At 35.3% G+C, this 11660-nt stretch overlaps 1 protein-coding gene across 1 annotated transcript; it reads right to left on the bottom strand.

The window, feature by feature from the left end:
- Window positions 1-2068: 2068 nt before the first annotated feature.
- On the bottom strand, window positions 2069-5630 carry amacr (alpha-methylacyl-CoA racemase; the record flags this gene model as incomplete). The annotated part of the gene is given in 2 exon segments (XM_014006491.1): window positions 2069-3206; window positions 5444-5630. Coding segments are annotated over 2 exon segments (597 nt in total), but the record flags the coding sequence as incomplete, so codon positions are not given.
- Window positions 5631-11660: the final 6030 nt, after the last annotated feature.

Below are 11660 nucleotides of genomic sequence, written 5' to 3'. Positions count from 1 at the left end.
AAAGCACAAAAGTTATACTGAGGACACTTAACCATGTTGTTTAGCATTTCTTTCTGTGAATTATTACTCTTACTCTTCTCTTTAATGTTTTTCTTCTCGTTACCAATGTTGTTTTGCTTTTCATCAGAAAAAAAAACATAAATAGAAGTTGTTTCATTTTTATCTTTTAAAGTGGCCACTAACATGATGTGAAATATTGTATTAACTGGAGTATTTCGCTTTTGCTATAAAACAAAACTAAAATACATTTACCTGATTTAGGTGAAGCCAAAGGTGATGGCTGTGTTATCAACCTTCAAACAGAGCTACATTTACAAATTTGTTGATTTTATTTTGACAATTTCAAGTTCCTGGTCTTACATCATAGAAAATATGAAAAATCGATTAGCAGCTCATTAATACTCAGAGCTAGAGAAATAGTCAGTTAAAATAGTCATCAGTCAAAACCAATGAAAAGAAGAAAACTACTGATGGTGAAAATTACAATGAGTGAATAAAGTAAAAATATTTAGATCCACAAAAAGTTCAAACACTTGATGAACACGGCTCTACTGGGATCATAAAATCTTCAAATCTAAATCACTTTGGTTATAATGAGCAAAATTAATTTTCCATTCCATGTGAATAGTCTTTTTTTAGCACACCACGTATATTATACAACATATTATTACTGAATACACCACAGAGCGAGGTATTATATTACCTCACTCTGTGGTGTGTTGAGTAACTAATAATTAATGGAGAATAAAAAAGCTTGTGAGCATTTACATGTTTAGAAATTGACATTTTAAAGCCAGAAAGTGCAGTTAGTTGTTGGACAAATGTGATTTTTTTTTTGAGCATTTACATGATGATCCGAAATGCAACATTCACTGCTCTTTTATGACTCCGTAGAAGGCTCTTTCAGAAGACAGTACTGCTAAATGGCCAAACAGCCCATAATGTGTTGACTCTGGCAGTTCAGAAATCACAGACTGAGTCGTTCTGTTACTGCGCTCATGCTTTCAGAGAATATTAATCAGTGCGGGATCAAGAGACAACTGCTCAGACGTGTTGCTGTCACTCAATCTGCTGATGAGAGCAGCATGAGTCGCAGAATGGCTTTTCATATGTGACACAGATACATCAAGGTAGCCTTCGTCATTTTTAGTGTTTCAAGTTTCAGAATAATCTGACTCGGTTGTATCTGCCCTGCTGCATACTTTCAAACAGTCTTTTTGCCGATAAAGTTTGTATTTACTTCCTCCTCTGCAGCAAGAAACTCACAAGTCCCAAATAAAAAAAATTACAAACCCAAAAGTTTAAATGCGAAAGGAGTCAAGCTATGGGGGTTCGACTTGAAATCCACAGCAGAGTGGTCCTCGAAGCTGTTAGTCAGTACTACCCCCCTCCCCAATTTGTTTTTAAAAAGGACCGAGGCGGTCAGAACAAGCATCAGTAACGTTATGGGGAATCTAGAATGTTTATAGGCAAGTTTTCATTGTGGCCTTGTGGAAATATGGCATCACCACATGTGATTAATATCGCCATAATTACCTCTGCCAAGGGCGAGGTAATGTTTTCGGTCGCGTATGTCTGTCTGTCTGCCGTTCTGTCTGTGGACAACATTACTCAAAAACTTGTGGACGGATCGTCATGAAATTTTTAACAAATATGGATACTGGGCCAAGGAACGCACCGTTAAATTTTGGTGATGTTCCGGATCATGATGTGGATAGAGGAATTATTTTTCTTTTAACACTCTGACCTCGGCAAAGCTGTGATGCTTTCACAGGGCATAAGTTTCAAAGTGTCCAGCAGGTGGCACTGTAGTATTGGTGTGCCTCTTTGTAACTCTATTACAGGATGGGGGAAATTGGTCTTGGCAGAGGTTTGCACTCTCCGAGTGCTTCTAGTTCTTAAATACAAACACCATATTTTAATAACGATGTACACCACAGTATCTTCATACTGCCTAAAGTTAGTTTAAAGCAAAATCTACTGAATTTATCCAGTTTATATCATTTGGAGAAAAAATAACTCAGAAAAAAAATATGAACAAATAACTTTATTAACAATTAACCAACTCTTGGATATTTATTTATTTATTTTACAAAAAGCAGATGTTTAGATGATTTTAAAACTTTAGTTTATGAATCTACAAAGTGTGCTGCTGCAGGTCTGTTGATTTCGACTGAAACTCCATACAAAAGCACTGAAAAACCACATTCTTTGCATATTTTTAAATTATTCAATTTAAGTTTTCATGTCTAACATGTTGCTGATTGGTTATTCAAACGACAATAAAACTGCCAAGGTAATACCAAGATCCTTGAGGCATCAAGACGACAAGCGATAAGACTCAACAATGAGTCAGTTTACTTGTGTTTGTGATGCTAGATGATCTTTCAGCTTGTATTCACAAGTCTCTTTTCGCATGTTTTCATAATTTAGTAGCCATTAGGTTAGTGTGAATTAAAGAGTAGCCAGGTGGTATTAAACGTCTTCCACAGTAACACAGAAGGCAGAGAAGGCAATAAAACATGGCTGAATTATGTTTTTATGCGTCATAAAGAAGTAGAAGTGTTTTCCAACAGAATGGATATAAATGTATCAGATGAAGAAGAATTTGATGTTTTTCAATACGACTTTCTATTTCAAGAGAAAAAAAAAGAAACACTTTCTACTTTCCTTAGATTCTTGTAATAAAAACAAATTACTAGAAAGTTAATTTCATGAAATAACTAAAACAGGCACTGCATTTATCCGTAATTTAGTGAAGTTTGTCCCTCATTCACATTGATGTATTTCATTTTTTTATAGATTGGCCTTGGCAGCATTACACTCTACAACTTTGCTCGATATCATCTTGTCTATGTCTGCTGAAGTAAAGCCGTATTCCTGCAGGACCTCGATGGTGTGTTCGCCGACAACAGGATCGGAAGTGAGGCAAGGCTCGGCGGGAGTCCGAGACAGAACCGGAGCCGGCCGGGGGAACTCTTCTCCGCTGGAGCTCTTCATGAAAGAGCATCTCTCCTGGTTGTGAGGGTGTGAGCTCACCTGGTCGAAAGACAACACAGGTGTGACGCAGGCATCGGTCCCATCAAAAATCCTTGACCAGTCCGCCTGGGTCTTTGAGGCGAAGCGCTCTGTGAAGATCCGTCTCAGCTTTGGCCAATCACTGACGCTCAACTGAGGAGGCAACTCTCCAGCGTCCAGCTCTAAGCCTGGGAGGGGAGAACAAAAAAGGAAGAAGAAAACATAAATAATTTGGAAAATGATGTAAAACGCAGAAATGTGGAAAAAGAAATCTGAAAGTAGAGATCACTAAAGAATTTTTTTGTTTTAGTAGAAATAGTTAGGTGATTACGAAAAAACCTTATGTTTCACAAAGCATATTGGTCTTCTGCAACTTTTTACTGAGTTGTCCATAATAATAATAATAATATTATTATTATTAATAACAACAACATAACAGGTGTCTTTGAAAATACCCCAGACACATTAAGGAGAAATATAAAATTAAAGTACTATAACAAAAACAAAGCATTCAGAGATAAAGAAATATATTAAATCAAGCCAATAAAAGTAGACTAGGTGTGTTTTCAGGCAGAACTGGGAAAAAGAAGAAGAAAAAAATTAAGTTTTGGGTGTCAGGAGAAATTCAAGATGAGGGAAGCGGCTGAATGCTCGAGCCCTCATCTTGATCAGATGGACACGAGGAGCAGAAAGATTAATGAAAAATAAAGCCCTAAGTGTACAGGTGGGTGCGGTGATGTGAAAAGGATCAGAGAGTTACTGAAGAGAGAGACTATGAAGGGCCTAAAATATGACAAGCAGAATTTTATAATCAGTGCAAAATTTAAGAGGTCACCACAGAGGCTGCTAATGAGGGGGTTTCTAGTTATAATGCATGCAGCAAAGATCTGAACCAACTATCACGAAACAACCAAAGAGAAGGGTGTTACAGTAGTCCAGATGTGAATGTATGGGGCAGAACAGCTGTATTGTTTGGTGTGAGGGGTGAGCAGAGGCAGATGATGTGACAGAGATGGAAATATGCAGACTGAATCTTTTTGTGTGTGTATGTGTGCTTGAAATAAGAGTGCTTTTGAGGAGGACATCAAAACTCTTAACCTGAAGGGAGAGAAAAACTAGAGTTAAAAATAGTGAAGAAACTGTCAAAACAAACTAAATTTTGTGCCAGTGAAGAGAAACTCTGTAGTGTGTTCAGGGATATAGGTCAAAATTTGCCTCACAGTAAGAAGGTTGTAGATTTTAAACTCTGTTTGGACCTTTGAGTGTGAAGTTTGGATGCTCCTCCTGTGCCTGCGTGGGCTTTCTCTGGTTCTTCAGCACAGCCTCAAAACAGGCGCGTTAAGTCAACTGGTGTTTCGAAATTGCCCTTTAGTGCGAGTGTTTGAATGCGTGGTTCTGTGATTTGCATTTGCTAATTTCTCGGCCAACAGTCCAGTTCTAATTTCAGAAGATTTTTGTTTTTCTGCTTGTTGAGCCACTTAACTCTAGCCTGTGAATCATTTAATCCATAAACATTCCCTGAACTCAAGTGAAAAAAACCAATGCTGTTATGGTTAAGTATCCATTTTAAATTTGAGCTTTTAGCATTTTGTAACTAGCGGCCTGTCACAAAAACACAATTTGTTTCCATTTTTTTCATTAAATCTACTGCCAAGAAGAGAGTTTCACAAAAAGAACAATAGTATTTTAGAACATATAAGATAATTCTTAAAGAGCAATTAGCTAAAAAAAACGTAACAACGTTGATCAATAGTTCCCAACATTGGAATTGAGACCCTACAGGACTGTAGAAAACATTTGAGGAACTTAGGATTAATAGATCTCAAATTATATATATTTTTAATTACTGCTTATACTCATTTTTATCATATCTGTTATAAGAGAGAAAAACAGTAGTCATAAATACAAACAAAATAGCATAAGTAACAAGCATTGCTTACCATCAATGCTTTTAAACTTTACCTATAGATAGATGGAGTTACAAATGTCAGATGCTATTTTTGTGAGGGCCAAAAGTTGAACCATTTGGGAACCACTGTAAAAGGCGGTTAACTGAATGATTCATCTCTCAGCTCATGCGTCAGGTCTTTGCTGCAGTTTTACCTGTTTCTTCAAGATATGGCTTCAAGAATCTCTTCCTCTGCTGTCAACAGTTTTTCAAGGCTTCACAGTTCTTTTGTTCGTCATTTTATCCACTTCCTTTATTTATTTAATCACACTTCAAACAAAAGACTGCCATGGTTAAGTAGTAAAAAAAATCATCTGAAGATAAAAAATTAAATTAAATAATAAAATAAAACTTTTAAAAACCTTCAGCAAGTCCAAAGAAACAGCAATCAAGACCACTTTAAAATATTACAGTGTAAGTCTCTCTTTGAAAACCAAGACAATAGTTGTGATTTTAAGTACCGAACAGGCTACAAACCTTTAAGCAGCTGTTTGTAGAACTGTGGTTCAATGGCGCCCACAGCCATGTACTGTCCATCTAAAGTCTCATAGGTATCGTAGAAGGGGGCTCCGCTGTCCAACATGTTCTCTCCTCTACCACGGTTCCACATACCAATACTCTGAGATTTCCATACAAATGAACCAGTATAAGCTGCTCCCTCCACCTGAAAATAACAAAACAGGAGACGCTATCACGGATATTCTCCATGTTATCTGTATTTTCAGTACATTTACCAACCGAGGCTGGTTTAAATGATGGTAAAAGTATTCAGCACCAACAATAAAATTATCACTCATACAGATAATTAGATATGAAAGCTGTTTTTCAGAGAAACAAACAAAAGCATTGAAGGAATGTGTTTTACTTGCTGCGTTTCATGCTAGAGTTTGAAACCAACACCATCTTACGTTGAGAAGAAACAGAGTTCTAACTCAGATTTCATGTATTTTAATTAGATTTTTTATTGCTTGAACTAAGAGTTGAGGATGACTCTCAGTTACAACAACATCAAAATTAGCTCAGTATCAGTCAGTCTGACTGAATTGTGGCAACCAGTTTTCACTGACTCTAAAAGTTGATCATTTCTTCTATTCATTTCTGAAAGTTAACTAAAAATCTGCCCAGGGGTTTATGAAATGTTCTGCTAATGCTACACACAGACACATGCAGGGAAATTTTACAACATTTGCCTTTGTTGGTGGGCAATAACCAGAGGTTTACATTTACTTAGCTACAGTACTTAAGTAATTTTTTTGAGGATTTGTAATTTCACCAAGTATTTTTTTAAAATTGTTACTTTTACTTTTATTTTGTTACCTAAAATTGATACTTTTACTTCTTTACTTTAAAATTTAGCACCTAGTTACGCTTAACAAAATTAAATATGACCAAACTCATCATGAAAGGAGTTGTTTATTCACTCTAAAAAACTGAAATGTTGAATTTACTCAATCAAGTCAAGTCAGCTGGTTTCACTAAACCTAGTAGAGTATGAGGCAAGACTTCACTACACTTGGTTTAGTGAAACCAGTTGGTTTAACAGACACCCCTGAAATTCCTTAAAAGCCTTTTGACATTTTTTAAGGGTGTCAAACTAAAGGTAAGAAATGGAGGAAGTTGTCTGGCACGTTTGTCCACAAAATAAAAGCCCCCGGTAGCGTCTGAAAATGTTTAAAGGCAGAAACTGTACCGTTTTTGCCCACCGGTGGAACAAAGACTGTTAAGGGGTTCAGTAAATTCTACAGTTTTTTTCTTAGAGAGTGTGTAAAAATACTTTAACTTTTACTTTCTCAATTTTTATGAACAGTTTTATGACTTTTACTTATTTTTCTCATCAATGAAATTTATTTTTACCAAAGTCATTTTCTGTTAAAGGTATTTTTATATTTACTTAGTTATTTTTTCAAGTATTTTATAGACCTCTGGCAATAACAAGGTATTAAAACAATATTTTGCATGCAATATGATCACAAATCCAGTTTTCAATTTGTTGTTGTACAGAGCTGTGAAACTTTCAGAAAAAAGAATGAATATAAGTTAGTGAAACATAAAAAAGGGGGGAAAAAACTTGAAAGCATCAGTGAAATTTCAGAATGCAGCGTATTCTCTGTCAAGCTGCTGATTTATGAGGAGAGAAATGACAGAAGAACAGAAGGCCACTCTGTCACTGGCCAGGGTTCCAATGCATTAACAATTATTCTGCAGAAAGAAAAAACTTCATACATAAAATATAGGGTTGGTCTGAATGCTGGGATAACGCTCAGAACATGAACTCTTCTTTTGATGGTCCTTGTTCATGAAAAATGTATTTCTCAACAAGAAAGAAATGAGAGAATCTGAACATCAATATTTAAATAAAATAATAATAATTTTAGTTTGTGTTCATACTTTCTTGCATCTTTCAAACTGTTTGTTCAAGCTGACCATTAAAATACAATTAGTGTGACTGCAGGGGGCAAGAAGGCGTTGTTTAAAACTAATGATAAAATAATGAATAGGATGAAAGCTACAATGATGCTATTTCCTTCCCTGTGAGATAAACCCTGTCAGTGAAGGCTTCTTATATTGCAGCCCCATTAACTCTGCGGCAGCATGGTAGATTAGTGGTTAGTACGGTTGTTTCACAACAAGAAGGTCCGGGATTCAATCCCCGGTTTGGACCTGGGGTCTTTCAGTATGGAGTTTGCAGGCTACACTTGTGTTTTTCTCTGGGTACTCAGAGGGTTCAAAGTAGTAGGAGGCTAACAGTTGGGGGCTGAACATTTATAGGTCGAGTACCTAGCCAAAGGGGCACAAAGCAGTTTAACAAGGCAGGGAGTGGGGGGTCCTCTCCCAGAGAAAAGTTGATATGCTAGAACATCAGTAATGCATTTTCCTGGCATTTGGACAAGGCTGTAAGCATGTTTGAAGAGTCCAAAATCTGCAGTTTGACGACAATTTGAAAGATTTTTTTATTATGTATTAAATAAAGGGTGTGTGTGACAAAACTTTGCACATATTTACTGTTTCCTTTATATTGTTCCATCTACAACCCACAGCTTGTGGTAAAGTAAGAAGAACAATGGGCCTCATGCAAGAACCGTTCGTACGCACAGATTTGTTCTTAAGTTGTGCGTACGAGTGATTTAGGAGAATTTGTGGCATTCACCAATGTTTTCGTATTCTAAGATTTTTTTTGTACGGTGCGCAGCGCTGTGTCTTCTGAATAAATGAAAATGATTTAACACAGTTGTTTATACTTTTAGCAGCTCTTTTTATTCCACAGCTGACCTGCTAAAAACAACAGATTTTCTTTTCTGGATCTCTGACAGCAGGACTTCAATCTCTGAACTCGTAAAGTTCTTCTTTTTAGTTTTCGCTGTCATTTTCATGAATGAACACTTGTGATCTGAGGCAGGAAACATAGCCTGATATGGTGTTTTTGGAGTGGTAATTATGCTAATCTCCTCTCDCGTGCACGAGCAGCTGGATACGAACAGGTGGAATTTACGCAGCTGATTTACACCCTTTTCCTGAAGATAGAAGAGTTTGTTGGATCTGACATGACATGTTCTTACGAACCCTTTGTACGAACAAAAGTAAGAGAAATTTAGGATAAGAATACGAACGGTTCTTGCATGAGGCCCAATGTCTCAAATGTCATTTAGATAATCAAGTAGAAAAAGAAAATCACCACCAAATGTATGAAAACTTCTGAGTAAATATTATATGAACAAGTTAACATTAAACAAGAGATTAAGAAAGAGCTCTAGATGTGCTGCTTTATTTAATTTGTTTTAAAACCAGGACACTGGAGCAACATGACTTAAAAATGACTGAAGAATAAACAATTTAGCATTTTTTATTTTTCTTTTATAGAAAAGGCCTTAAAATGAGATAGAAATAAGTGTGCACCATCTGTCCTGTTTAGTAGAACAATTTAACATTCGTTTTGTATCACTGGGTCACATGACATCAGGCAGTTTTAAGTATTAAAGATATGAGACAGCATGAAGACCAAGAACTCTCCACAAGTGATAACAGTGTGGGATAGTCTTATAGCCTAACACTTATCTGTACTCTTCAAACCCTGAATGTTCCACAGAGCACCATCCATCAGGTTTGTTATTACTGAAAAAAAAGTGTGGGTAAGTCCCCCCCCCAAAGTAAATAAATAAATAAATAAATAAATAAATAAATAAATAAAATAAAAAACTGAGGGAAAGATGGATGGAGCAAAGCAAAAAAAATATCGTGAAAAAAAAACTTGTTTGAGTCTTTGAGGGTTTTGAGACTGGGAGAAGGGAGAAGTTATGTATTTAAGAGACATTCTGTATAAAAGCTAGTTTTCTGAAGGCATATGAAAGAGCAAAATGCGAAGCTATATGAATTGTTGTTTGAGTTGATGTTTTTATCTTAATTTTTATTTTTATTTAGTATTGTTATGTAAAGTATCTTTTCTTTGAATATATGTTGGGGATAAAAGGGGCAGACATTATAAGATTTATTCTTCTTCTGCTACCTTTCATTTTATTTTGATTTTTTGATTCGTGTATTTTATTAGTTTCTATTGTATATAGTTATTTTATTTTTAATGAAATGAATAAATTAAAAAAAGGTAATGTATGCTTATTGCTCAGGATATTTTGGTCTCTTTTGTAAAAGAGATTTTTAATATCAATGAAATCTACCTGGTTAAATAAAGGTTAAATAAAATAAAAAAGTTTTAGGTTTTTTTTGTTTGTTTCAAACTAAAAATAATAATTAGTGCATACAGATAGATGGTTCTGTTTTTAATCATGTAAAGTAAAAAATATCCCAAATACAATACCTTTGGTAGGTCTAAGGCAACAAATTATAAAGAACATCACAGACAATGAAAACATTTGCAACAACTTATACGTGGCATTTTTTTTTTGTATTACCACAAAAAATCTCAATAAATCAAGCTATTTGAAAGACTAAGTCTGGAGACAAGGTGAGATGCTGTATGTTTTGTTGACGACAGCTCACACAGAGATCTTCGCAGTAAAAATCAATGTCATGTTGTGTGCTTCTTTTATTCTCTCATAGCGTATGTAGCTGTTAACAATACTTCTGTGACGCAAGCGGATCACACATTTAAAATCAGACCTTTCCATAAAGACTAAAAGACTTTTTTGTCATACTTGTTGATGGCAGTTGACAACAGACTGTTTTGCACACATTAACATATAAAACAAAGAAGCAACAGACAATCAAAAGCAGACACTAGGAAAGCTCTTTGGAACCGGCTGACAAATTACATACTAGGAGCTGTCTACTTGTCATCGGATCACTCAAGACACATTTTATTGCAGCTGTAAACATGGCTAATTACATGTAATCTACACTGGAACCAAACTGTTTCTGGCAGTGGGAAATTTGGCGTTTTGCACTCTGAAGGGCAGGGGGATGTTTCAAAATGAAGTGCCACAAAACAGACTCAAAATCAAGAATAGCATGTTTGAATCATTAGATTTTATTTTTTAACTGATGGAAGCCAAACTTGTTACTGAGAATAAAATTAAAATAATGACTATGACCTTCATCTTATATAGAAGTAGGTATTTTTTAGTGTTTCTCAGGAGCTATGAACATGATCTGAATGAGTTTAAGAACCACGTTCTGAGAGGATTAAAAAAACTTTCAGATTATTAAAGCTTTACTACACAGTATGTCTGTGAATTCCATATTTAAAGACAGAAAAAATGTAACAATCTGAAGCCAAATTAATTTGATCAAAAGGAACACACTGTTTAGTGTCAACACTTTTTGACAGGCTTCGTCTCTTTCATGTTTCAAATCTCTGGGTACGTGTCAAATTAAAGGCCCATGGGCCATATCTGGCCGTTAACATTTTATCTGGCCCCATAAACAACACTTCAAATGTGAAATTATTTTATGGTTGCTCTTTATTTTTCTGTATTTACTGCATTCTTCTCATGAAAACTGGTCAAATTTCAAGTCAAAAACATGAAGTTTGAATTTTTCAATAAACTTCGATTTTGCTGAGTAAAGAGTAACAGAGAATCAATTTTAATGATCTTTTTCTGTGTTCTTTCCTTGTTTAAAAGTCAATTAATTGGATTTTTAGTGAAGATTTTTTTTCTTACCAATTGTGGTAAAATGTATCTTAGTGCTGTACCAAACGATTATTTTCTAATCGATTAATCTAACGATTATTTTTTCGATTAATCGATTATTCTAACAAAACATTATTCTGATGTGAGTGCACTGGAAATTTAAAATGTTTTCATCAAATTAACAAGAACAGTTCTTTAATATTGTAATATTTTCTGTAATTGTAATATTATTGTAATGTAATATTTTCATGAAAAACTCACTCTTATGCCAATACGGTCGCAATGATGCTTTTGGGTACCGAAATGGAATTGCATGAACATTCACGTGGTGGTTATGTAATACAGCGAATCGATAATAAAAAAATCTGCATCGACAAATTTACATAATCGACGTCATCGATTATTTCAACTAATCGGTGCAGCCCTAATGTAAACATATAGCATATTGCTACCATAACACTAGCGCTCATGAGAGGAGATGTCTGCGTCTTTTATCGAGGCTTTCCAGCGACAGTTCCCTTATACTTGGGAGCAGCTACGTATGCTGTGCTTTTGGGAAATTGTAGTCGGTGAGTTTACTACGTTCTTTTACAACTTCGGTGATTTTACTG

Source organism: Austrofundulus limnaeus, unplaced genomic scaffold, assembly GCF_001266775.1.
Source record: "Austrofundulus limnaeus strain Quisiro unplaced genomic scaffold, Austrofundulus_limnaeus-1.0 Scaffold36, whole genome shotgun sequence".
In the NCBI taxonomy this organism is placed as follows: domain Eukaryota; kingdom Metazoa; phylum Chordata; class Actinopteri; order Cyprinodontiformes; family Rivulidae; genus Austrofundulus; species Austrofundulus limnaeus.
Note: the sequence above shows the minus strand (reverse complement) of the source record. Positions and strands in the feature narration are given on the sequence as shown.